Raw genomic sequence first — 27,902 nt, 5'->3', positions numbered from 1 at the left:
TCATCGTCAGAAAGGGAATCAAGTTCTTCACTCTGCCCCACGTCCGCACTTCTATCATCGAGGCCGTTAGTGTGGAGGTGGAGGTGGAATATTTACTCAAAATTACTAAAAAATAATACCATATATATTTTTCCAAGAAAGACTTAATTTTTCTAAACAACTTTGTCTCAAACGTCAATTCGATTAGAAGTGACATTTTCGTGCTACAATTTATTGAAAAAAGTCAAAGGCAGCATTTTGAAAAAAAAAAAATACAAGATCCAAAATGGCAAAAAATTTGCAAAAATGTGAATGATTGCCCATAACACACAATTAACGAAAGGTCCCGCAATTTGGATCACTAGTTGTACCGGGGGTACAACTAGTGATTTTCTTATTAGGTAAAACCGATAAGTTGAATCTGTCATCAAATAGCTTGCAATAACCTTCAAGTAATTGAATTGAATTGTATTTTATCGCTAGAAAACTGAAATGAAAATTTATAAACTTAATCCGAATGCAAATGATGATCTTAATAAAGCTACATTTTGCCTTAGTTAACCCTCGCAAACTCCAGTATCGTCGACTTGATAATCCGCAAGCACTCGTCCATTTGCTGCTCGTTGATCGTCAATGGAGGCGCAAACCGAATGATGTCACCATGCGTTGGCTTAGCAATCAATCCGTTCTCCTTCAGCCTCAGGCAAACCTCCCAGGCATCGTACTTGGAATTGATCACAATAGCATTCAGCAGACCCTTGCCCCGAACCACGGAAACCACATCCTTTGGCAGTTCCGAGAGCGATTCCCGCAGCTTGCGTCCCATGCGTTCGGCATTTTCCGCCAATTTTTCATCAACCAATACTTTCAGAGCAGCCATAGCCACTTTGCAACCGAGAGGGTTTCCACCATAGGTCGATCCGTGCTCACCGGGCTTGATGCAGAGCATCACTTCATCGTTTGCCAACACTGCCGACACCGGGTACATTCCACCGGAGAGGGCCTTCCCCAGGATCAGAATGTCCGGTTTGACTTCATCGTGATCAATGGCTAGCATGCGACCCGTCCGTGCAAGTCCCGTTTGCACTTCATCGGCGATGAAGAGAACGTTGTACTTTGTGCAAAGTTCGCGAACTTTTCTGAGATAGCCTTCATCCGGAACAACCACGCCGGCCTCACCCTGGATTGGTTCAACCATGAAAGCGCAAACGTTCGGATCTTGCAGGGCCTTCTCCAGCGCAGCAGTGTCATTGTAGGGGACAAGTTCGAATCCTGGCATGAATGGACCAAAGCCTTCGTAACTGGATGGATCGTTCGACGAGGAAATGGCTGCCAAAGTACGACCCCAGAAGTTTCCTTCGGCAAAGATGATCTTGGCCTTGTTATTGGGGACCTTCTTGACCGTGTAGGCCCACTTGCGGGCAAGTTTGCATGCTGTTTCCCCTCCTTCGACACCGGTGTTCATCGGAAGGACTTTGTCGTACCCGAACAGATGGGTGATGTACTCTTCGTACTCTCCGAGGACGTTCGAGTAGAAAGCTCTGCAAAATGATGAAATGGCTTTTGTGATTTAAGTTGATGAAAAAAAAACGCAAACAATTACCTTGAGGTCAGTGCCAACACCTGTGCCTGCTCGGTGAGGGCTTTCACGATCTTCGGATGGCAGTGACCCTGGTTCACCGCGGAGTATGCACTGAGAAAATCGTAGTACCGTTTGCCCTCGACGTCCCATACGTAGACTCCCTCGGCGCGTTCCAGCGCCACTGGAATCGGGTGATAGTTGTGCGCTCCGAACTTGTCCTCTCGGTCGAATACCTGCTGCGATGCCGGGCCAGGGCCATTCTGAAGCTCCTTGGTCTTCGGGGCGGTTACCGTGGAGGACATGTTGACTGGAAGAGAAGGAAGATTGGTTTAGTTTGCTTACTAGTTGTACCAGGTACTAGCAGGTATCCCTAATAGAAAACCATAAAAAAACGTTTAACGATGTGTTCGAGGAATCATCCAAACGATTGAAGGAATATCCTGTTCTACCTTTCGTTTTTTTAGTATTTGTTTAGTAGGGATTTGAATCGTTTGAATTCATCTTATCGCACATCTTATCTTATCCTATCCTTATTATAGAAATTAATAGCCTTGGGCTGGTTCGCGGAGAACAGTGGAAGTATTACAGGTTAATACAGGGCTACCTATCAATATGCCAAAATTTGGTTCAGAAAACAGCGCCAGTGTCGTTTATTCATGTTATTGTCAGTGTTCATTTTGGGGACAGGGTCGTTTATCGTAGTTCAGTCTGGGTCATTGCCCACAGTCGTTTTGTTGGTTTGTCTGGTTAAGCAATTCTAGGCCGGCAAGAAGGCGTCTGTCGAAAGTGTCATTGTGAATGGGTGGTTAGATTTGATCGTTTAAGTCTAGGAGAGCGATAGTCCTTATCTCCCAGAGCATCGCGGACAGTGTCTGGAGTGCCAGAATATACGTGTCCCATGGTACTGTATTCAGAAGTTAGTGAAATGCTCTCCGGTGTGTGGAACGTTACAGATCACGCACATCTTCAGAAACGGCCCGCCATTGGCCATTCTACGTTTATGTGTATAGTTCGAAGTTCTAACTCCGGTCGTCCCATCGCCGGGATGCCCTCTTCACACTTTGACTGAAATGGGGTCACGTTCGGAGCTAGTCCGATATCAGAGAGCGACGCAAGAAGTGTCGCGAAGGAAAGGGTTCGATGCAAGAAGCATAGACGTACAGGACCACACCTAATCCATTCGCACAATCCGATCATCTTGCGATCTGAAGTCATGTTCGTTCAAATTTGGTTGTTGGGAACCTCAACACAGATCGAAAGTGCATTGTGGAATTGTGATCCGCCATACAAACTTGACCCAACCTAATGTACATAATAGAATAATATAAGCTGCATTTGTTTAAATAAAATATATTGCTTGATGCAAATCCAAATATGTAAAATATTTCTCCATATATCTCTGAGATATAATGAGAAATTGGAGTCTATTTGATGTTCATTGTGAAAAATCACTGACATTTTGCGCTCTCTTGCGTATTTTTGGGAAAATTTATTCAGAAAATCATGTGTTTTTTCAAACTTAAGGTGATAAGGTAACTTAATTGACGGGGTTAGAAGGAAAAGGGGTGTAAGTGACTTTGATCGATTCTCTTCATCGGTTTTCTCTTTTGATATCCACAGCTTTATAAACAGATTATGCGCTATTTCGGCCACATAGTTTGTTAAAGGAGGTTCTCATCTAGCTTCCAGAATGGCACACGAATCAAGGAATGTGTTTGCAGCTGAATTATTAACGAAAGAATCAATGAGAGAGTCGATCAAAGTAACTTACACCCCTTTCCTTCTAACCCTCTCAATTATTATTTCAAAGTCACTTGGTCCAGTGATGCATTTGAACGCGATCAATTAAAGATGAGGGGGTTAGAAGAAAAGGTGGTGTTAGTGACTTTGATCGATTCTCTTCATTGATTCTTTCGTTAATAATTCAGCTGCAAACACATTCCTTGATTCGTGTGCCACTCTGGATGCTAGATGAGAACCTATTTTATCAAGCTATGTGGCAAAAATAGCGCAAAATCTGTTTATAAAGCTGTGGCTATAAAAAAGAGAAAGTCGATGAAGAGAATCGATCAAAGTCACATACACCTCTTTCCTTCTAACCCCCTCAGATCTGATCAAGAGATCTGAACTTGCGTTCAAATGAATGCCGTTCAGTTCATAAGAAAAAACTCGAGGAGGCTTTGCCTATGTGTTGCTATGATTCATTTCATTGTTATTTTGTGCTTTCCGATATCCACTCCTAACATAGATGTAACTCTAAGACTAGAAGGTCCCGAAGAAACGTGCTCAACTTGTTGGCTCAGCTCTGGTACTCTCTTCTGTCCCAAGCTAATCGATGCACCCCTCGAAACATAGGAAAATCCACGAACCCCTCATTTTATCTGTCAAACTTTCATAGCTAATCAAAACAAACATTGTGTTGTACTAGAATTTCGACTAGAATGGAGTACGTTAATCGATTTGCTTGTGCAAAGCAAATAGGCTAGTCAAGTAGTGAGCCAATTTAAAATCGCTAGTTTCCACCGGTTGCTCCTACTCTATGCACGAGTACACCTATGAATTTGAGTTCAAGCACTGACGAAAATTTGACAGGAGAGCGGTGCAATGTTCGCTAATATGAACATTTAGTGTTCATTTTTAGTAAACATTACCCCGCTCTTCTTTTGAATTTTCGTCAGTGCATGAACTCAAATTCATCGGTGCACTCGGCCATGGATGGAGCTGCTGTGGTCATTTTCTGGGGGGTGTGCTTGCTGATGATGTGTTCATTGATGGTACCTCCACTGCGTATGAATGCGCTGTTGTCAGGGAACTGGCACCCCTATCTCTACTAATAACAAGCCGGGACGGGACTTGACAATCGAGCTTCTCATTCTTCTTAATGTTTTTGAAGAATGCCCTTCCTGCATCGTAGATAGAGTCGCCCCCCTCGTTCAAAACCTAACACTCTTTCACCACACATATTTTTTGATTTGCACCCCAGTATAGTCGACAAAGACGTAGTTCTACGTCAAAAGTTGAGCTCGTTTCTTCGGGACCTTCTGGTCTTAGAGTTACTTCTATGTTCTGAGCGTCAATCTTTGGTGGAAGGTTGAACAAACAAACATACGTAGCGTATGGTGGCATTTGTCACGGTGTAAGAGGAGAGGAAAGGGGTTTAAAATTATAAGACAAACAATGCATTAGATACAGGAAATACGGTTTGCGCCATGATTGAATTCATAAATGGTAGCCCCATAAAATCTGAGTTCCAGAGCGTAAAATTATTGGCTGCTGAGTGTGAAAGTATCAGGGCTGAAAAAATCACTAAAATTCATCAAAGTTCACTATGGATGAAACATTCATTTCATAGTGAATGCTGGTGATTTTTTCAACCCTAGTGAAAGCATTGCACCACCGACAAACCGACATGAATGATCATACAAATTACAAAGAAATTTCTGATCAAAGCACAAAACTGACATCTGCCGCCGTGTTCGCGTAAAATACTTATACTAGTCATGAACACGCGTACAAAATGTATGAGTTGGTTCGTGTCTAATCTAGTTCGGTCAAATTATTTTTATCTAGATAAAATATTTCTATGGCTTTGACAGATGGGATCACTGCACATTTAAATCGGCCGTTATGGATTCTCGATCAGAAATTAAATTTAAGTTTCATGTCGGTTTGTCGGTGATTGCACTATTCAATCCATTGCTCTTTGCAGACCGTTTGTACCAAAGGGTAAAGGACGGGGCAATGAAAGAGCCAACAAAAACATTCAGTCACTCACGAACAGGTGACTTAAACCGCTTGCCTTCGTTCACACAGCCAGGCTTGCTAAAACTCCTCAAACTCATTGGAGGTTTTAAAATTCTCTTGTCCTGCGAGTTCAGCCAGCCCTCACCTTGAGTGATTGGCGGTAGGAATATAGAAGAAGTAAACAAAAACTCCTCGAAAGAGAGGGAGAGTGAACTTCAGCGAGAGGATGATTTGACGTGAGGTGCGCTTTTCGAGACTCCGGATGACTTTTTTGTTCGACGCAAGAAGCTCAGAGTTCACCCAGAGTGAGAGTAAGAGCGTGTCATAGAAACCATGAACATGAATGGCAGCAAACCTCACTCTGATTTTATTCCCATTCGCTCACAAGCTCTGAAGCTCAGCGGAATGATTTGGCAGTAGGCATTCTACTCCTCAGAAAAATGCTACGCTCGGCTCAATTCAAACTCGCGAGCGAGGCTCCATCAAGCCTGCACACAGCATGTAATTGAGGCATTTTTCCATAGAAAATGTACGCTCAGTTATTCAAAACCAGGCTTGATGGAGCCTTGCTGGCGAGTTTGAAATGAGCCGAGCGTAGCATTTTTCTGAGGAGTAGAATGCCTACTGTCAAATCATTCCATTGAGCTTCAGAGCTTGTGAGCGAAGGGGGATAAAATGAGAGTGAGATTTACTGCCATTCATGTTCATAAGACTGATGCAACATTTGACTTTTTCGCTCCACACTACTTAAATGGTTTCAAATCGGATCCTGATTAGCCTCCCAAAGTTACAACTCATTTGGTTGGAAACAGACTTCGCACAAGCCATTTGAAGTTTACATGTAAATTACTATGGGAAATCTCAACTTTTTGTTCATTGCCTTCCAGTCGTTTTCCATATTGAGCTGTGAAACAGTTCGATAGCCATTCCAGCTACAACTTTGCTAAAGATCGTTTCTATGTAAAACGAGACAGGAAAAAGTTATTAATTATTTAAGAGATTGGTAAACTTATGACATGATCAAGCAGCTGCTCTGTAAGCAACTCTGTATTTTGCAGTGTGACATAGTAGCCATGATTTTTGTGTCCTATTCAACGCCCCAGAAACACCAATGTTGCCTCTGCTGAGCAGTTGATTGAGCATGATCATATTGCGCATTGGCGCATCAGCGCATTGAACCATTGAAAACTTTCGATTCTTGTATTTAATCAAAAAGTGGTCTTCAGCAAAGTTGTAGCTGGGAAAATTTCCTACAAGTTCAGCTGAAAGTTTTTGAAGCAGACCGATATGGTGAATTATTAGATAGACATGAACAAAAATCTTGGTTTTACCATAGTAATTCCCATACAAACTTCAAATGGTTTGTGCCATCTCAATTTCTCACCAAATGGGGTCAAATTTTGAGAGGTTTGTCAGGATCCGATTTGGAATCGTTTAAGTATTGTGGAGCGAAAATTTCAAATTTTGCATCACTCTAATGTTCATGTTTTCTATCACACGCTCTTACTCTCTCTCTCTCTCTCTCTGGGTGAACTCTGAGCTTCTTGCGTCGAACAAAAAAGTCATCCGGAGTCTCGAAAAGCGCACCTCACGTTAAATCATCCTCTCGCTGAAGATCACTCTCCCTCTCTCTCGAGGAGTTTTGGTTTACTTCTTCCATATTACTGCCGCCACTCACTCGAGGTGAGGGTTGGCTAAACTCGCAAGACAAGAGTGTTTTAAAACCCCCAGTGAGTTTGAGGAGTTTCAGCAAGCCTGTTCAAAACATGTATTGAGTACCATCACGGAAGAATGAACGTGCTGCTACTGAGTGCTCGGCTGTCAGTGACTCGTTTACCTCTCAATCATTCATACTCTTACGAGGCAGAGAATGATGAGGTAGATGGCAGTTCATATCCATATGAAAATGACTCATTGAACCTGACTGTTTTGCGCACTGCTGTGTTCTCACCATGTCTTAAAGCACCTAAAGATGATGTAGATCGCTTTGAACAAAGTACATAAAACAGATATCTGGATTTTAGTGAGCTTACACTCTATGCAATTGAGAAATCCAACTTAAACTCCTGCGCGCCAGGTGGCAGGAATAAGCACTAACCGACGGTGATAAGTTTGTGACAGCCCTTGATAATTTCATAGATTGTTTTCAAAATTCATTAATTTCAATGTAATTTCATGCAAATTTCTTTTTAGAATGGATTAATCTTGTACAAAATGCATAAAACTATTTTGTAATGCATTGTCCCTAATAAAAAGCTACTATAAGACTTATAAATTACAGAAAACATGTTAAGGTTTGAAATCATCTGCCGATTAAACAGAAGACGAAGTCGGCCGACTAAATCAATCGACGAAAAACTATTAAATAGGCCGATTGCTCGGTATATCATCAACGAAAAACGATTTCATCTGCTGATTAATACACCAACTAAAATTAATTACAAGTGGCAATAGATTTAGTCGGTTGGCGAATCGTGTGATTTGGATGATGTTTGTTTATTTGGAAGATATTTTCGAAACAAAGCACGATAAAATTCAGCATTATATACCATTATTACGAGTACTACATTTTTGCTCGGATCATGTTTTGACTTCCACAGAAACTCGCTAGAATAAATAGAAAATAATAGTTTTTTGGATGAAATTTCAAAAATGTATTCAGTTTGACACATTATTTCGGACTTATCACCGCTACGATTGCAGCGTCACGGTGGTCGATTGAAACTTGGATTTGTCAATACGCCATAGTCAAAGTTTGAATACGAAGTTTCAACTTGTCACAGTTTGTAACACTTCAAATAATCCCAAGACGAAATGACTGTCAGCCTCTCCCGATAGTAATCGCTTCATGGACGCCGTTCATGTTCTATGGAAGAACTTCAAGTTCAAGAGCAGTGCAAATTTTTTGAACGGTGATCAATGATTGCTATGAGTTGCTCATTTTTTATTGTGAACCGAGGGGAAAGACAGTGAGAAATTAAGAGCAATCCAGAGTAGCTCTGAGGAACTCTTTTGCTCTCTGATGAACGATTTTATTATCTCGATTGTTTTGACAGTGCAGCCCAAGCAATCAATGTTTTTGGTGTAAATAACGTTAGTTTTTTCAGACGGTGATACGGCAAGTAAAATACACTCAATTCATCGGAGAACCTGCTACGAAAACAAACATCAAGCAATAATGTTGCTGTTTTGATCGAAATTTTGATACAAAATAACTGGGGCTAGGAGCGCGTCTGTGGGGGTTTGGTGGAATAGTTTGTACGTTTGTTCCTGTTATAGCAATCGAGACCCTCACAGGATTCATCCTCAAGTACATGTCCCAACCGGAGCTAGTAGCCGGAAGGGAATATCCATTCGCTTGTTCTAAGCATCTGGATGCCCAGTACTACGGTAGCAAGTTCCTGGTCAATTTCATTACCATGGCAAAGAGAAAAGTGCCCTGCAGAAAGCCATCATCAGAGTGATTTAAGAAAATAGTCAAAACTTCACAAATTAGATCAGATCCCAGAGCAAACCAGAGTAGCTCGGAGCAACTCTGAGCAAAAGAGGTACTCAAATGAAAGCCGTCTTCCGCCTCGTTGTGAACAGCTTGCACTTTCATCCCGTGCCGTTCAACATTCAACACTGATTTCGTCTTTATTTGCGTAATTTTAATCACTTACGCAAATACCATCTCTGATATGGTGAAGCTTATGCGGTGTTTACACTTATGCTATTTCACTAGCGCTAATGAGCTAGCTGCTAGCAAAAAAGCTCATTAGCATAATGTAAATAGGGTATCAGCGTCTACCATGAGCAACTGAAATTCGTGCTAGTTGGCGAGTACACTCGCGCGAGTAAATCCGCACAGATGTAAACACCCCATTTTAAAACAGGCAAGATACGGTAGTTTGGGTAAGTAGCATGGATGTCGGAAGAGTCACAAGCGAAGATAGTACACGGTAAAAAGTTGTCACCTCTAATCCAAATGCTCTTGCACTTGACTCGGTCTGTCATGCGGCACTGCGAATCGAAGTGATTTATCATTGATTTTCAAGTGATTTGCGTTTTGAAACAAAGTGATTTGTCGTTGGAAAATATGTACTGTATAACACCTTTAAATCAAAATGATTATCATTTGTATTGACACCACTGTTTTCATCCATTGAATTTGATTAATTTTGCTTTTGGAAGCAAATCCGGAGAACTTCGAGATTAGGGCGTAATTGCTTTTGTTAACAAACACTTCATTTGACGATTTCTCGCGAATTTAAGCTCAATCTCAAAAATCAACAACTCAAACAGGTAGATGAATGGTTTTTTCTATCATTTGGTACAGTTTGTTCACGAGATTGTTCTTTTATTTGCGAGAAATCAGCGATTGACATGTTTGTTTACAAAAGCAATTACGCCCAAATCTCAAAGTTCTCCGGAAATGTCAAAACGCACATGCCAAACATTACTCGTGAAGATGGCAAGTAAATAACAAATTAATTAAGAAAGCGGTAATTCTAGACCAACAATTGAAATAGGCGGAACAACCAAACGTAAACAATGGCTTTAAACACAAAATTCTCGAGAATCAAAACACTCCCACGTAAACTAACAATGCCATTCGATAAAGGAAGTTTGCTGTATCAGATGATGGTGTTAGGTTGCTTGGATGTGCTTTGATTCTTGATGAATTTGCGTTTAAACCCATTGTTTACGTTTGGTTGTTCCGCCTATTGCAATTGTTGGTCTAGAATTCTCCATTTTCACCCGGAATAATTTGCATTCTAGAGCGCGAGTATTAATAAATTGTTGCTGTATTCAATAATAGTGTATTATTCAGAAAAGTTCTATTACAAACTTATCAAATTGATTGCTCAATGTTACTTCTACTACAAGCCTTGTAACACACTTAGAATATTTTACCCAAATCTTTGAAATTTTACCGAAATCTCAACAGCTGAACGTTCGGTAAACAGTTTGGTGATTTTTCCTGTAATTTTTCCCAGATATTCAGTGAACAATCTTAGTGTGAATGTTGTTCAATATCACTTGGAAACCTGTGATCTGGGCAGTAATAACATAGGCTTACAGTATGAACAAGGCAATATATTTATTTAAATCCATATTCAGCAAACATGAAATCCTAGGATAAATTAGTTAAATTTAAAGTGATAGATTTTTAATACCAGTAGGGTAGAGCGCTACTTCGTCGTAACCCGAGCAAAGCTGAAGATCAAATTGAAATCAAAATTTGCTGTTATGATGTAACTTATTTTGAATACTCCAGTTGATCTCATTTTGGTTGACTTAACGGTTAACACAGCAAAAATGAGAGCAAAATTTTACACTGTTGAAGCAAACGGAAAACTAATCCTGCTTTCAATGAAATCAATTTGATTACTGATTTTGCATTCATAATGTTTAACTGAATACGGGCCTGGAGTAAATGGTTACCATTCATGTTTCTCAAGCTGAAAGACTTGGGCTCCAATCTCACCCCGGGAAAGTCACGAATGACCTCAAATGTGTCAAACAAATCAAATAAACAATAATCATTAGTTCAACGACAGATGAATTTCAATTAAATTTTAAACAAGACGTAAACAGCAAAACTTCAAGTTAAGTTGCTTTCATTTAAAAAGTCTTGACTGCATAATGAAAGCACAATATGATATCAGACTTATGTCGTAACATTTGAAATCAAAATGAGTTTTCATTATGATAGGAACTGCATACTTTAATATCGATTTGCTTTCATTTTGTTAACCGACTTTGCTCGGGAATCGCCCATTTCCGTTCTATCGATCAGAAAAGATCAATAATATCAATTATTTCACCGTGCACAAATCAATAATAGGGTAAACGCTCCTATAGTTGCGGTACGTTAGAAGCGTTAGGTTCCTATAGTTGTGTATGGAGACTCCGTACACAACTATAGGAACCTAACGCTTCTAACGTACCGCAACTATAGGAGCGTTTACCCTAGGTTTGTTCCGATGCGTTAGTTCATTAGCTACAACATACATCCTGTTAGAGCGCATTGTATGAATATTTACGCTCATTGTTCTCAAAACAAAAGAAGCGCTCCTAGCGAATCCCCTTTTTCTACGTTTATCCGTAGAACGAAGAAAATCTAATGGCGTTTCAATGCGTTTGGACGGAATTGAAACTCGTAGAACGAATTTAGAATCAAGAAGCAGTGTTAGATTTTAATCAATATCTCAACAATTGGTGACTCTTTATCAAATCCAACGGTACGTATGGAAAGGTGAATAAATTTAGAAGTCATTTTTGGCAGAAATATTCCATTTTTTGTTTAAACTCGTTCAGAAGAGTGAGGTGAAGCGCGGGGTGTGCTTAGTAGGACGGAAATTAGATCAAAAACCCTATGCTAGACATTTCGAGATCAAATCACGGTCAATCAAAAACGATGTGCAATACAATCTAAAATGAAGTGATTTGTTGTTGATTTCATCGTGCTTCGATATGATCCTCTTCCAAAGGATTTGCACATCGATTTGCAATGTTTGGCAAGTAGTGCAAATTCAACGGCAAATCACTTCACATGAACATGATGTTTTTTACCGTGTATATTCAATAGATAATGCGAACGAGGATCTTCCACACGCTGGCTATTAAGGGCCCGTTCAAATATTATGTAACGCAAAAAAGTGGATTTTTGATTACCTCCCACCCCCTTGTCACGCACTTTTCCTATACCATATACATGGTGGTTAACACATTACCAGACTGTTGCGTTACGTAATATTTGATTGGGCCCTTACAGTTGAGGAGCACATTAGGTTGCATAAATTTCATTTTTCAGTTAGAAGTGATTACCTTAAGACCGAATACAGTGGAAGAAGAATATGCTCCGTTCACATCAAATAAGTATACTCGAACTTTTAAATAAAACATTATTTTGAGATTTTTTCTTCTAGAACCACGAGAAAAGTAGCCAACATTTGTGCGTTTCATAAAAAAATAGAAATTAGTTGGTCCAGTTTTGTGAAATAGCTGGTAGAAAGTCACGCCAAAACTGCTTGACAAAGTGGTCAATTGGCTGCAACGGAAGTTTTCAGTGACCAGTTTGACGCTATTTCAATTCGCATGTAAACAACTTTTAATTTTTGCCCTCCGTATATGTATATATATATAGCCTGTAGGTACGTCATTCGAAATGGCAAACCGTGCGAAAAAACAACACTTCTATTTTTAAGTCGCAGGTACATTTCCACTCATCTTGCAGCACGTCGAACAAATTGTTGGTAATCTACCGTTTGAGTATGCACAATCATCTTTGTTTTACCTTGGGGATAGGTGGGGTCTTATCACTTCATACTATAAAATACATTTGCTTACCAACAAAACCAAGGATTATAGATTACGTTTAGCACGTTTTTCCTATTTATGGATTATGGACTTGAGATTGAATTGTTTCTCTCCCACAACTGATTACGTACCGACTACGTCGCCTTCGGTGGAGAAAGTGAGCAGGTCAACTGTTTGCAAACGACTGAGCAAATTCTTACCAAGGATATGTATAGCGATCGTTATGTATAGATTAAAATTGATGTCGGTCGGCTGAGACCAGTCTGCCAGCCGTTCGCTCTCAATTGGCTCAATGAAATCGAGGAGTAGGATGAAATATTAGCAAAAAAGAAAGTGCAAGGCACTTGGCAACAGTGAACGATTGTATGCTTTTTTTAAATTTAAAGTCCAGTGTTAGTCTTGAAATGAAGGTAGATGCATTTTTCGAATTGTTTTCCAACATTTTCAAGTTTATCATCAAGTTTGCAAAAAATAAAAATTCTTTCGCTAAGCATATGATTTTCAATCGCTAAAAACAGCTGATTAAAAGTGCTGATGTTGTTTCTAGGCCAAACTGCCTTAGCCGTGAGTAGAAGAAAATACACTGCAGCAGGTCAAGATTCAGCCGTCAAAAGATAATGGGTTGAGTGATGACATTGTTGTTGCTAAAATATTTCAATAGCGCACAGCTGACGAAATGTGTAAAATGGTACCGCACGTGATTCCATCGGGACATGATTAATAGGGTGACCCAAAATAACACTTTGTCTGGCAATCTGGAAGCTCACCCTCCGAATGACAGCTAAGGGTGTTTCGAAAAAAAAAACTGTTGTATGGTGGCAACTCTGAAAAAACGAAGTTAGAAGAAGGTTAGAGACAATGGGTAATCTACTCTGCATACCTCTAATGTGCCGAATGTTTTAGCGGTGCAGAAAGTTGTGTCAAACGCTGTGGCGAAGCGTGCCAATCAAGTAACCCATGATTTTGATAACCCTGAAATTTTAAATACTTTTGCGATTGTTTGTTTGTGATTGTGCAAGAAAAACAAGCGTAATGAACTGACGTATTCAACCTAAAATCACTGCTGCACCGAGAAAATTCCACCAGAATAAGCAAAATGGGCAAAGTAAACCAAATCTGTTCCATGATTCGGAACATTTAACAACAACAAAACACTGTTTGTAGCCTTGGCGGAAGCCGGTTACGAAGCTCAACCCCGTTGGATACTCATAAATTCGGAAACAGCTACATAAAGATTAGTGGGTTGATCGATTTGCAAGAGCTGAACAACTTCGAGGTGTTGAATGCGGCTCTGTTATATGCCAAGGGGAAGGTTTGAAGGGGTTAAGAATCGGGTATAGGTTGTTAACATGTCAGAGCTGGTAGCAGGTCACCTTTTAGTGACTTGGTCACTTATTTCAAGTCAGTCACTAAAAAGTCACTTATTTCCCTGCGCTTCGGTCAGAGAGCGTATAGGACGTCGTTGTGCCAATTTGGTCATGGCACATTTCGAGTATGAGAGAGTAATTGCAGTTAGATCAAAAGTGCCTGAGAAAAATGCAAGTACATTCGCAGATTACCCGAAGTTGCGATAGTGAAGGTATGATCACAGACAAGCAGACTTAACACTCTTAAAACGTTCATCGAAATCGTTTTTAAAGGTCAATTTAAATGTTTCTTAGTTGGTAGTACCACCACTTGTGGTACACATAATCAATTCCCTAGCGTTAGACGTTTACACACTACAACCATCTGTTGAGTGTATTGCTCATCAAAGTATATACGACAGATGGCGGTAGGGTTTACAATGATAAATGTTCAATGTGTTGTTTCTGCTTGTCTGTGATATAACATGGAGGTAACGTTAGGATAAAATCAAAACATGAAGAAATATAACGCATCACTTTCAGAAATACATACTTCACTTCGCAACCGATGAACCATTCTGACGGCCATATGGTTACCCAAGTAACTAAATAGTAGCAATATAGCTTGTATATTCTTACTTTGCTTGACTATGGTTAGTTGGGGAATCTGATGAAACTGTCACTTCTTGAAACTGATCCCTTTCGTATTTCTTTCATTCTCTTTTCGCACACGGAGCGTTCGGTGAACGTGAGCGTGAGCCTCGTCCCAGATCACCATGACAATTCAATTAAATTCAATGAAACCGACCAACAAAAGCGGATTCATATTAGAACCAACCAAGGACGATCTACGGAAGAAAATTGCCGGTGAAGTACGGAATGAAATACGAAGCGTTAGAGAAAAAGTCCAAGGGATTCCAAAAGAAGCAATCAACGACGGTGGAAGAGCAGAATATGGTGAGAGCTTTCCAATTATTTAAAAAATATATCAAAATTAAACTAAATACATGCCAGGTTTGAAAAAAATATTTTCGAACCTGGAAGTGCGTATGTATAACCAATATCCATTTGATAACGGTGATGCATACATGCGGGGCTTATTGTGAGTGAAAGTAACCTCGGAATGGGCGTGACTCTCCAGACATTCTGAAATGGGTTGCTGGATCTGCAATAGAGCTATCACTTTCTAACTCCCGGACTAAAGCTGTCTACAATGACCATGAATGCGACATTGTAGAGAGAGTTCTTCCATAATAACACTGCCGGCCAGTGGGGGTTAGAGGGAATACACACACACCAAGTCACTAAAAAGTCACTTATTTCATCAAAAAATCACTAAAGTCACTTTTTTACAATGAGAGTAAATAATTCGACTTTTAAAACTCATATCAAGCTGTTATTGATTTGGTAACATTATAACATTGATTCATTAAGATTAGACATTAGACAAGAAGATTTGCGAACAGACGGAAACGTTAACTGTTCAATTAATGTTGACGGAATCACTAATATTTGATTTTTTTTTTATCTCGAAATTGTCATAGATCTGTCACAAATTGTTAAAGGTTTCGTAAAAAGTTCTAGGCTCAATATTCTGGCTATTTTACTTCGAGATCTTGAATTTTTTTCCTAGCCTAAAACCTAAAAAAAAAACTTCAAGCTCTCGAATTTTTTTTAAAGGTCACAAATTTAAAAAAATCACTGACACCTTGTAGATTTAGTATTTGTCCATGCACCAAGAAAAAAATCATGTCACAGAATCTTGAGTTCCTTTTAAGTCCATTAAATTGTATTGTATTTTTCCGTACTAACAATCCGGTACTACAGACAAATTTCCAGGTCCTTGTTTCTATGTTTCAAGAGCATTTAAAATGTTCAAGGATTGTAAACATACATTCTATGTGTTCAGAATAAAGAAAATTATTTCAGGCTGCACAATTTTCTTAATTTGTTTGTCCAGGAGATCTCTAATGTTTAAGTCCCAGCAATAAAAAAATATGGTCCAAAACTCTAAAATGTATCCCTAAATCCCTAATTTTTCAAGATCGAGATTTTAAGTCCTAGACGCATTCAAATTTTCTTTTATATCCGTAATCTTTCCATCTGGAACAATTGTCCCCTTTCCAGAATAATGAGATTTTTTCTTAGACTGCGCGCTCCAAAGAAGAGCACGATGTTTTTATTAGAATACTCATGGCTATCCTTAGATCTACATTTAATTCTAGACTGCAGTTATTCACGTTGTTGCACGCTTCGCTTCATCTATACCCTAGATGCTTAAAATGTAGTGTCCTAAAATCGCCAAAATTTGTCTAAATCCTTGAAATACTCACTGCGATTTGGAAGATTTGAATCATATCTTTCCGATCAATAAATGTCCCTATTGGTCACTTTATTATTATTTGAAAGTCACTATTTGGTCCAGTGATGGCATGATCATTAGCAAATTTATATTTTCCGCTCTCATACGCTCTCAATATCACGCGTGATATTGGAGCAGAATGTAATGCTTGATATTGATTTTACAAGCTCCTTTGATATTGCGAGACTATTCACAACGTGTAAAGTTGAAGCTGAGAGTTGAATCGACGCAAAAATTATTCCGTTGCACCTCGTTTTCTAAGAAAGAGAAGGTATAATAATGCTATCTCTTTTTTTATCTTCACCGATGACAAACACGAAGCGACTGCTGCTAACCGTTATGGAAGTTTCGGTTGCGTTCGGGTGTAAAGCAAAATTCATGAAACTCAATCTCAGCACAGTTTGGAGAGATTTGCAGCTGGTGAGTTTTGTTAGCTTGATATTCCGAGTTGCAACATCACAGCTTGCAATATCAACGGCCGTTGTGTGCTTGTTGATTTTTGTCTATGAAAATCAAGCGTGATCTTGGGCTTTGGTGAGATTTGATTTTTTGATATTTTTCCAACACTGATTTGGTCACTATTTTCGTTATTTTAGTCACTAAAGTCACTACTATTACATCACATACCCATTACCAGCTCTGACATGTAAATTGTTAAGTTAATAAAGCAAAACTTATTTTTAAGAAAGCCTATCTTATAAATTGTCTGAGAATGCACAATAGGGTAACAAAATATTTATTGGAATAATCTTGTTTATTTGATAGGGTGAGCGACCGGTGGTTCAGTAGATCGCTCGCTTGATTTGTATGACGCTAAATATTTGGCTACCCTGTGGCATTGACCCGTAGGAACCGTGATTATCGATATTGTCGCAAGCGGAAACGCCAAGCAAGTGTTGATTGCAAAAGTGGATGACCCTGAGGGTGACCTAGTTATTGCTGTTTCTGGTGATGACCAAAGTATATGTTTGTCGTCTAATCCGATGGGTTTGTTAATTTCATCGTGAAGTGAAGATAGACGAATGTCAACACAGTGCGAACTATTGGAAAAAAAGGTCAGCAAAAAACAATGTTGCCATTGTATATTATAATTTGTGTCAAAGTGTGCCCAAACGTGCCGATCAGTGTGCTGTGATGTGTTTCGGTACAGTGTGCAGAGTTGATTACCCCTTTGTTAGAGAACTACTTTGGCCTAATCGCCCATTTTTCGCCTGAAATTCCTGTTTCTTTCGAATGGAATTTGGGGAAGATCTGGATCATCCGTAATGGACAGCTTACTCTTACAGCCAGCTCAACCAAACAGCACGAATTTCAGTTGTTTCTGAAATCTCATGCTGGTATATGCTGACGCACTGTTTACATTATACTGGCTACTTTTCAGTACATTAGCGCTAGCAAATCAGTACAGCTGTAAACACCATATAACAGTGCTCATTCCATGAAACTGGTACCATTGTTCCGAGTTTCTTCTAAACACTTGGAACTGAAATATAAGATGGTGAGAGATAATTGACTTATACTACGTTCAGACTATAGCTGATATCATGTAATATAGGCTGTCTTGCAATGAGCACTCATACATAGAATTTCCAGTGAAAACTAGATGTAGGAGTGCTCATTGCAAGGCAGCCTATATTACATGATATAAGCCATAGTCTGTACGGGGTATTAGTGATTTGTGAGAAGTGAGTTATCATATTAGTACATCATTCAACTAATTGCTAAATAACTCTGGAACATGACAACATGGAACTTCTAAATGTTCAGCAATGTTGGTCATTAACTGTAGCGTCCAATATCCAGTATTTAGTACTGAAACCTACCGTAAGGTGACGCAAAAGTACATTGAATAAGTAAATTAGCTACATGTATTTGAAATAATAACATACAGCTTTCGAACAAAGGGTGTATTCGTGAAAAATGGCACACACATAAACAGCTGTAACTTTTTAACCATTTTACCAACTGACTTGAAATTTTCAGTAAAAAATGTTTAGTCCATAACGTACGTATGTGATTTTTTATGAAGGTAGAGGAAGTTTAAATCGAATAATGACCATGAGAACAATAATGGCATAGCACCAGTTTCTGTACAAACTTGTGTTTGAACTTGAATCTTACATTTGGAGATGTTTTACAAGTATTATCTCAATAATATCGATCATTTCCAGGAATGTGAGAATTTTAAAGAGGGAAATAACTTTCATAATCAAAACCGAGACATTTTCCTGAGTAAATTGTTGTCAGAGCTGCGACCTATCAGCTATCACAATCACGATCGTCAAACAGCTGATGGTAGCAACGCTTGGTACATTCCTATCAATGTGCTTGTCGAAGCACTCTCCATGACCATCCATCAAGTCGACGAAAGAAGTAAAAAGCAACTGGTGACTGTCTTCTTAGGTGGTGGTCCATCACCGATCTAGTCATTCCCGACAATCACGACACTCATCTGCGCTTGTTTTGAAGCAGTTGCTGCTTTGCTTGCTTATGTGAGTGTGTTGGTGAGTGAACCCAACAGCTTCCGTTTAATTTTGCCAGCTTTGTTTGTATCTCACACAGTCGCGCGTGCCGAGACGAACTTGGAATGTGTAGGCATTGTTTTCATTTTCTTCTGTCGTTTCACTTTTTCTCATCATCGTACTGCAGAAGTCTTCACTGTTTTCGTTGTGCTTTTCATCATCAGCAGCGAGTGTAACGTTTTGCTTGTGAGCAGCGACCATTACTGGTGATTGTTGTTTGCCATGACTCTAACTCTCACTGCGTGACAAAACGTTCTGTCGGCGATAGTCGGATGATGCGTTGACGAGTGTCGAGTGAGTTCTTGTCATCCAACGGCATTGGGTTTCCACTTTCGAAATTTGTTGATCGGTATATTCTGGTGCTCTTGATTTCTTTCGACAAACTATTCCTACGTATTGTGTAGCGATCGAAGTCTCTTTTTGTTCATTATTTTGGCTGGTTTTCCACTACCCCTCTTCCGAACTGTTGTCAAGGATGCCAGAATACGATAAACAGTAGAAATTGGAACATTCTCTGATTTTCGTGTGTTTTGAAGAACTCACGAAGTGCTTCTTGTTTTGATGCCATTTTAAGCATGAGCATGTACAAACAAAATAGAAAATTCTATAGTTTTGTGGAGAGAGAGAGCATTGATTTCCATAAGCTGTCTCTTTTTTGTGGTTGAAGCTATTCTCATATTTTTTGCTATAACCCGTTAGGCTTACAATTTATTTTAAACTATTCTAGGGTGAGCCCCCAGGTTTCCGTACAACGTGTAATTTTACGCCACCCTAATGATTTATTATCACGAGATTCAACCAGTTGGTCATTGAATGGTCAACGAAAATAGCGAACCACGACTTATCAGCATTTGTCGGCAGGCAAGCAGGCGTCAATGAACGAATCATCCACATTGGGGGCAATTGCGTTGAAATGTACACAAACACTCTACGTCATTCCGGTGGATTATAATAATAGGTCAAAGTAGTAAGTAGATAGTGAAATTAACATTCAAACTTTGAATGACGTGTGCCAGTGCTGATAAACCTCATTAATTCACAACGACATTCACTCCTATTCCCTAATTCGGTTAAAACGAAAATGCGTTGCGATCGTAATATGGAATTAAGGTGATTAACCCTTCGTCAAAGGCAAAATAAACTTACGGTGTCTGTACTGTATACTGTTTACTAGTCAGTGTTGCAAAATCTAGACCTTACACGACGATATTGACAAAACAGCTTTGGTTGCTCAATCGAGCTAAGAGTCATCTTCAAGGGAAATCATGTCAATTGTCAGTGACAAACATGTGCAGTTTTTTTAGTTAAACAATTCCCGGGGCCATTAAAGTGAACAGGCTTCTACGTCCTCAACTGCCTGGATAACAATAATGTGTCACAAAATGCACAAAATTACACTTTTTGTTACCAGGTGAATCTTTGTCAATGACGAACAAATGAATGGGATTTTGACGACGGTTTTTTGAGTAACAATTCTTCCAGTGACGATGTCAAAAATCATGACGATGTCAAAAATCATGTATCGCGTGAAGTCTTTCAATGACAATGACAAATTTTAGCACTGATACGAGTATACTCATAGATTGACTAAAATTGCCCACGTTTTTTCTCATATCGAGGAAAATTTTACTCCCTTTATAAGTGGAATGCGTTTTTTTCGAATTTGAGTAAACGGAACTCAATTTTGAGTCGGATTAAGCGGTTGGTTACAAGGTCTTCAAAACTATGGATAGTGTATTGCAAAATATACACACTAGATGGGGCTAATAGAAAATTATTGGTCAATGTACACTATCATACACACTTAATTTTGTTTGCAGCAATCATTTTTTGCTATGGATCTCAGCAAAAGTGACGTTTGGATGCTGAGTCTCGAAAAATATTTCTTTAATCTCAGTAAACAAACGTAAAATGTGTGGCCGAACCAGTGCGCAGAACATTCAAGCTCAATGAGTCATTTTCATATAAATATGATTAGCCTTCCGCCTCGAAATTCACTGCTTCGTGGCAGTCTGAATTATTGGGAAGTAAACGAGTCACTGACAGACGAGCACTCAGTCAGTAGCTGAGTCAGCACTTTTATTCATCCGTTGTGGTACCCAGCCCTTGTTGTGGATGACTGAGCGTACATTTCTATGGAAAAATGCTTCAATTACATGCTGTGTGAGTGAAGGCAAGCGGTGTAAGTCGCCTGTTCGTGAGTGACTGAATGTTTTTGTTGGCTCTTTCATTGCCTTGTCCTTTACCGTTTGGTACATACGGTCAGGATCAGGGGTTGAAACAGTCGACGTTTTTTTACTACACTCGCTTCGTTGTCGTGCGTGACAGTTTGTTTGTATTCGTACACTCATGCTCTACCGTCGTCTCTCTCACACAGCACAAACGGTAGAATAACATTCGAGCAAATAAAAAATTATCAAATAGCTATCATATGATATATGTGTGTTCGTTCTAATTCCTCAATTTGGTGTAAATTAAACCATTTCTGATCAGAAATGTTATTACTAGGACATCGTTGCTTACTATTTTCAGAATTCACATATGCACAACATCCAAAGGCCACAGCTCTTATTATGAGAAAAACTAAAATACATACATTCGTGACGGTCTCCGGTGACGGTGTCGTATGACAGAGCCTGTCATATGACATTTTAGTTTTATACTGTACTATGATAGCTTGCTTAGCAAGTGTCGGAGGCAAAGGCAGTCGATTATCACAGAAAATGTGTCGACTACCGTGACCGCTTACAAGACTGGTCAGGATAGAGCAATGAATTGAATCGAGCAGTGCTTTCACACTCACCCTAAGTAGAGTCGGTGTATAATGAGTCACGCCAACACTGAAACAAGGACCATAGTTAGGAATACTATTTTGCAGAAAACACTTATTTTCAATATAATCACGCTTATTACCGTCAAATCTACTATGAATTCAGTATAGTTGACTATGAATGCTAACAAATTTACTATGATTCTGGCAAAACTACTATGCTTGCTCAAAATGCATAGTAATTTTGTTAGAAATAATAGTAAAATGAAATGAAATTGTTTTCTGCACAAATCTATTGGTATTTAATTTAAACCAGCAATATAGTATTTTTTCCATTGAATTTTGTTTCAGTGAAGAGAAAAAAACAGTTGAACTCGCATCACGGTTTTCGAAAGATTCCCTTTCTTTTAACTTGGCAACAGAGGACTTCTACATCAACTTCAAATGACTTCTAGCGAGAAAAAACAATAGCGGCTGTAGTAAATCATTATATCAGTGATTTTGTCAAATTATCTTAACAAAAAATAGTAAAAATTCTCATTACTGATCATTACCAAACGTATCCCATGACAATTGAATGCTCACTGCGTGTTTATCATAATTTCTTCGATTATATTTTATATTTTATTGCAATACCTTTCGTAGACCTTTCATAGCATCGTAATGTTTGTTTACTTTGCACGATAGGTAGCTGGTTGGACAGTTCGATTGGTAGACTTGGCGTCACTCTTGGCGTGACTCATTATACACCGACTCTAACCCTAAGCAGTCAATCAAGAAATCCTGCTCATATGGAAGGTACATAGGGGAATTTACGTATTCTCGGCAACCTAAGCAGCGACCTTCTTTCTATAGCCTTTTTCTCTAAGGACCGCACACATATGCAGTATTGGTTTGTTTACAATCTTTTGCTGCCAGCTGATCTAGCAATTTCAGTCGAAAGAATTGTCAAAAACTGTTTTGAAACGCTTTTACAGAGCTCCAATCTTCTCTAGTGAGAGCGAGTATTGTCGGCAACCAATTTTTCTTCGGCAACCGTTCCATTTGAACTGCATGTAAATCTGCTGTTCTATTATCGGCAACTCGAAATCAGCTACAATTTGTAGTGCGTGTGTTGCATTTCAAGAAAACCTTGCTAGATTGCTTTTTCTAAGTGGTAAAAATATAGTCAAATTGAAGCTGAAAGCATAAAGAATCGTTTGCATGCATTCAGCGAAGTGTTTTCGTAAGAAAATCCAGTGAAAATAGTGTTTCAATTTGGGTTGCCGAAAATAGTCTGTCATGCCGAAGCCGTCATTTCCCCTATCTCTGACATAGTTGTTCAGATGAACTAGACCTATTCTATGGCAAACAATTCAGTTCAGAATTCACTCACCAGGGGGCGCCAGTGCGCAATTTTATTTGATATCTTGACAAGATAGAAGGTTGCTGTCTTGGGCAATGGTGATAAGCTGGACAAGATATATTGAAAGGGTGCCAGCTAAGTTCAGAATTAATTCACCATTCACCATTTTTCGAGTATTTTTTTTCAAAATTTCACTGGATCAAGCTAAGAGTGTATAAAATCACAGTAGGCATTGGTTGTCGGGATAACTTCATTGGTTTACATCATGGCTTGACCGGAGCAAGTAAGTCGCGATTCGATCCTGCACACTCGAAACGACAATCCAGGTCTATCCGCTCCTGGGAATTTTCGATCAAATTCCTGGGCAGGAATTTTATCCTTCGGTTGACCGGAAGTGTTCCCGGAAAAATGTAAAATCAAAAAAAAAATGGAAATTCCCTAAAAAGTTCCTTGTCTGGCAAGCGATCTGCAGTTGTGGGCTGATAAGCAAAACTTTCGTTACTTCTGGGACCATGAACCAGCAAATTTACCAGGAAGAATGCCTACGAAAGAGACTACTGCCGTTTCTGGAGCAACATGAAGTGGATTGCCTATTCTGTCTGTGTAAATTATAAGAAACTGCTGACACAGTAACGCCTGGTAGATTACCTTTGCGTGGTGCGTTACTGACATTAAGATCTACCCACCAGGGGCGGGATGTGCTGACTAATCGGCCCACTGAACATCCATCAATAAGATGTAAATCTAGATAGAGCTGGAATAAGGGCGAATGTCGCAAGTGTAAACAAACATACTAAAAATGTTTGAACAAATAATGTACTTTCTTAAAAAAACGCAAAAAACATAAGGGCGAAACCAACTTTTTTTTTGTTACAAATTGAGTTGGCTCTTACGGCCGCTTCCTCCCATATACATAGATGGGGCGAAACAGACATATTTTCTCCATACAAGGCGAAAGATATAATTTGAATCTTTTCGCTACTCCTTGCAATTACCGGTTGGTAATCAAAAGAAAACATTGTTAATCTGATCGAAATAAGCGAAAACACCTCAACACATGAATTCAGTGCCAACATTTCAAAGGGGCGTAATTGCTTTTGTAAACAATGGCTTTAGCCATCGATTTCTCGCAAATAAAAGCTCACTCCTCTAAACAAGGTTGCAAAGACTCATTTCAGCTAAAATAATGTTTTTCGGAATAATAAAACCAAAAGATGGTATGATGGCATGTTTTACTTGTAACTTACAAGAAGAGGTTACAAAGTATGCGTTAGAAACATAAAACCTGTAAATTTTGCTTTCTATGAGTCACAATCAGCGATTTGCTGATCGCTGAGTGAGTGAGTGAGTGAGTGAGTGAGTTTGTGAAAAATCGCTGATTGTGACTCTCATGAAGTGAAATAAACAGGTTTAATATGTCAAACACATTCTTTGCAACCTCTTCTTGTATCCTACCAATTCAAAATTTGATCATGGCATCTAATTATTTCATAATTTAGAAAAACATTGTTTTAGCTGAAATGAGTCTTTGCAACCTTGCCTCTAAATTAGCAATGCTATCTGGTAGAAGAAACATTCCTCTACCTGTTGGTGTAATTAATTTTCATGAGTGAGCTTTTATTTGCGAGAAATCCACGGCTAAAGCCATTGTTTACAAATGCAATTACGCCCCTTTGAAATGTTGACACTGAATTTATCTAGAATCCAACAAACTGCAATAGGTCGATAGTAACAAACCATCAGGAAAAAGAACGTAAACATTGAGGCGAAACAGACAATGTCAAAAACTAGTAGGCGAAACATAGGGGCGAAATAGCTTCTGTGAACGCAGCCGGGCGAATAACCTCAGGGCGATACAAGATACTCTAAATCAAAAGGGCGCATGCAACATTTTCATTTTTTTCGAGCTGTAAATAAAAATAATAATATTTTTATGTATTTATCTCACCATAATGCTATCCAATAATGTAATAATTAGGAACAGTTCATTTCTAGGAATGGGGTTATAGTTTAAATTATATTTAATAATTTTTGTTCAAAACTTCAGATTCATTTTTCTTACTTCAAGCCCATTGCGACATTGGCCCTAATTCCAGCTCTATCTAGAAATATGTAATTTGTCATCTCTTTCGTTCAGCCGCTGTTTATATGGTTGAAGAAGCTTGACGTCAAACTCTATCATCTATTTAATCAGCCGGAGAACGAAAGAGGCGACGAACATCAACAAACCATCGTTGCTTATGGCTTGTTGTCGTTTGGAACCAGTTATGCGAGGTAGGCGGCGATTGTTCGTACTCCCCCCCCCCCATTGGATCTACCACCAATTCCTAGTCATGACTATTCCAAACTAGGGGAACAGGTTTGTTTTTGTAATCAAAGGAACACATCTTAGTCCTTTTTACTGTTTATGTCTTGTTGATAGTGACAAGACTCGGCTTTGTCCACCGAGGATGACCTCGAAACAAGGAAAAAATGAGCTGGAAGTTATTTTTCATCTACGTGATTCCTAATCTTTTATTCGCTGTTCTCTAGTTTGAAATGGGTAAGACTAGAATTCTGATGCATGGTCATTATCGGTGTTATTGTTTGATCCTGTTATGAAGGAATCCGTTACTAAAAAGTCATGTAAATTTCGGTTCCCTGAGACCGACACATGTAAGCGGGCCTTTTGACATAAGTATCAGTTGAAAGAAACGTGAAAATCAATTCAATCAAACGTTCTCTTCGTCGACTCTGTTTCAGTTTGAGAACACTTCAAGAGCAAATTTTCATTATGTCGTAAGTAACATTCGCATCAATCCGAGAAAAATAAAGTTTTGTTTTGATGACCGAAAAGTTATTCCTATTTCCAAGTAAACACATATAATCTCATAGTGATAGCAATGTTTGACATATTTAGCAGGGTTTTAATCATACAAATGCAAATCGCTAGCTTTCATGGTAAAAAATACTGGTTTTTGAGTCAAAAGTTATTATACGTCGTTTGGTGGCCCCTATTGTTACTTAAGTCAAAGTGTATTTACCAGGATATTCGGGAGAATTATCAATTACGTCTCCTCACGTGCAGCCCATTCATCATTTTAGGACCACCGAAATCATCTTAGCAACAAACAGTTCGATTTATTCACTTTAATAATGAGAAAGCGAAACGACGAACGTACACTTTTCACGGGTTTCTCAGCGCTGTTACTTAAGTCAAACGGCATCTCCATAGAAATTGGGTGACTTAAGTAACATCGAAAACTATTTTGATCGGAAGGTGATTACGTCAAAAAGCAATTTGACTGGTAAATAAATTTAAAAATGGGATTTGATCCTATATTCGGACAGTATATAGTGTAATAGCAGGAGAATCGATTGACACTGATAGCTCGACTTTGTTTACCTTTGTTACATTCGACGTAATGAAAATTTGCTCTTGACTTAATTTTACATGAAATGTTTGTTTACATTCTATGATTTACGTCCAATATGGATTACGTCTCGTGTAAAAGTAGTTATTTCTAAGTGTGTGACAAAAGGGCGCGCCTTTGGAGGGTGCTTCAACACTCCAAAGGATATAAAGAGCGGAACCTTACAATTATAGTCGGATCCTTGCGATAAAGGCAAGAATGACAACTGTATCAAAACGGAATACTTCATCATTTCTCAATAGTTATGATAATACGACATGCACTATACTATGGCTACGGGGTATACCGCAATAGGTCAAATAAATGGTCGCAGTGGTTTTATGTCCCGAACAGAGGAAAAAAATAGAAACTGCTGATAGCCTTTAATTTCTGATTTAGAAATCTCATAAAATTTTTGACATTTTGAGCTACAAACCAAATTTAAAACGGATTACTAGATCATGATCAGCAAACCAATGCTTTACTGAAAAACAGCCAACGATATTTTTTACCGAAAAATTCAGCTAACATAAACGGTTTGCTGGACACCCAGCTTTCAAACTGTTAGCAATTAGGAGGTACAAAAAACTACAAATAAACAAAATTATGTAAGTGAGGACACATAATGAATACAAATTCGATTTACTGAATTTATTCAGCAAAATGCTGCCAAATGTCAGAATTTTAATTGCTGAAAAAAATCAGTACAGAAATATTGTTGCAATCTTTGCTGATTTAAATGTGGTTTGTAGTCTAACATTTTTCGAATATTCGCACTAGAGAAAAGTAATTTTTTAGACTAAAATTAAATGTAGGCTTCAAGCATTAAGCCTGCAACAGATTTTTTTTCTAAAATATGAACAATAGTTGGTCATATTGTCCCATTGGCGATATATTGCCCCCCTTCCCATACACATAAAAAAAAAACGAAAAACCTTCTGGAAAACTGAAAAGGGCTAACATATCATAAACCGTTCAAACACTCACCAGTTTGATTTGCGAACGACGACGACAGTCGCTTCTGCACAGCGGCTCTGCACCGCGTCGGAACCTGCACGGCCTGCATTCCAGCGCTGGATGCCAGCAGCAGTTTGCTCAGCTGCTTCAGCATCTGTGCCCGTTCCACACTCTTGATCATTTTCACTTTGAATAAAACTTGTCAAACACCAAAATTGAATTCACTACTGGATCAAGTTAAAGTGCACTGATTTCTCAACTGGTCAAATGTACGCAGGGATGAACCTTACCGCAGTGCGAGCTCTACGGTGACTGATAGTGATCCGATGGTCGTTGGTCACTTTTATTGTTATTGTGGGAAGGATTGTACCCCGGGCGAACAATGAAGATGTGCGCAAAATGTGTAGGTACCTATTATTTTGATAATCTCCGAAAGAGTCAAGTTCAAACTCTCGGGGACACAAAGGCACAGTTAATTACACGGGAGGAGTCTGTGGTGAGAGCATGAGAGCGGAAGAATGGGTATTATTGATGGACTATGCTTATCGCCCGAGTTTCGTCCAGCTAGCCGGTCCTGAGATGATGTATTTCGTCAGCT

At 39.0% G+C, this 27,902-nt stretch overlaps 1 protein-coding gene across 1 annotated transcript; it reads right to left on the bottom strand.

Annotated features, from left to right (window-relative positions):
- Positions 1-491: 491 nt before the first annotated feature.
- Oat (Ornithine aminotransferase precursor) lies at positions 492-27,603 on the bottom strand. Its single transcript, XM_065221941.1, has 3 exons — positions 27,335-27,603; positions 1,583-1,868; positions 492-1,520 (listed from the first exon to the last, which is right to left on the bottom strand). The coding sequence occupies exons 1-3, from the start codon at positions 27,483-27,485 to the stop codon at positions 533-535; spliced, it is 1,425 nt and encodes a 474-aa protein (XP_065078013.1). The 5' UTR covers positions 27,486-27,603; the 3' UTR covers positions 492-532.
- Positions 27,604-27,902: the final 299 nt, after the last annotated feature.

Source organism: Ochlerotatus camptorhynchus, unplaced genomic scaffold (genome assembly GCF_037179485.1).
Source record: "Ochlerotatus camptorhynchus isolate MF236.1 unplaced genomic scaffold, CSIRO-AGI_Acam_v1.1 ptg000150l, whole genome shotgun sequence".
In the NCBI taxonomy this organism is placed as follows: domain Eukaryota; kingdom Metazoa; phylum Arthropoda; class Insecta; order Diptera; family Culicidae; genus Ochlerotatus; species Ochlerotatus camptorhynchus.
The sequence above is the reverse complement of the archived record's forward strand: the minus strand, read 5'-3'. Positions and strand labels throughout refer to the sequence as shown.

Bases quoted from the DNA above. Each gene is read 5' to 3' on its own strand.
- Oat (XM_065221941.1), bottom strand. From the start codon at position 27,485: ATGATCAAGAGTGTGGAACGGGCACAGATGCTGAAGCAGCTGAGCAAA. The intron at 1,869-27,334 runs GTGAGTGTTTGA...CTTCTCTTCCAG, and splicing joins GTCGTTCGCAAATCAAACTG to TCAACATGTCCTCCACGGTA. The intron at 1,521-1,582 runs GTAATTGTTTGC...ATCATTTTGCAG, and splicing joins GTGTTGGCACTGACCTCAAG to AGCTTTCTACTCGAACGTCC.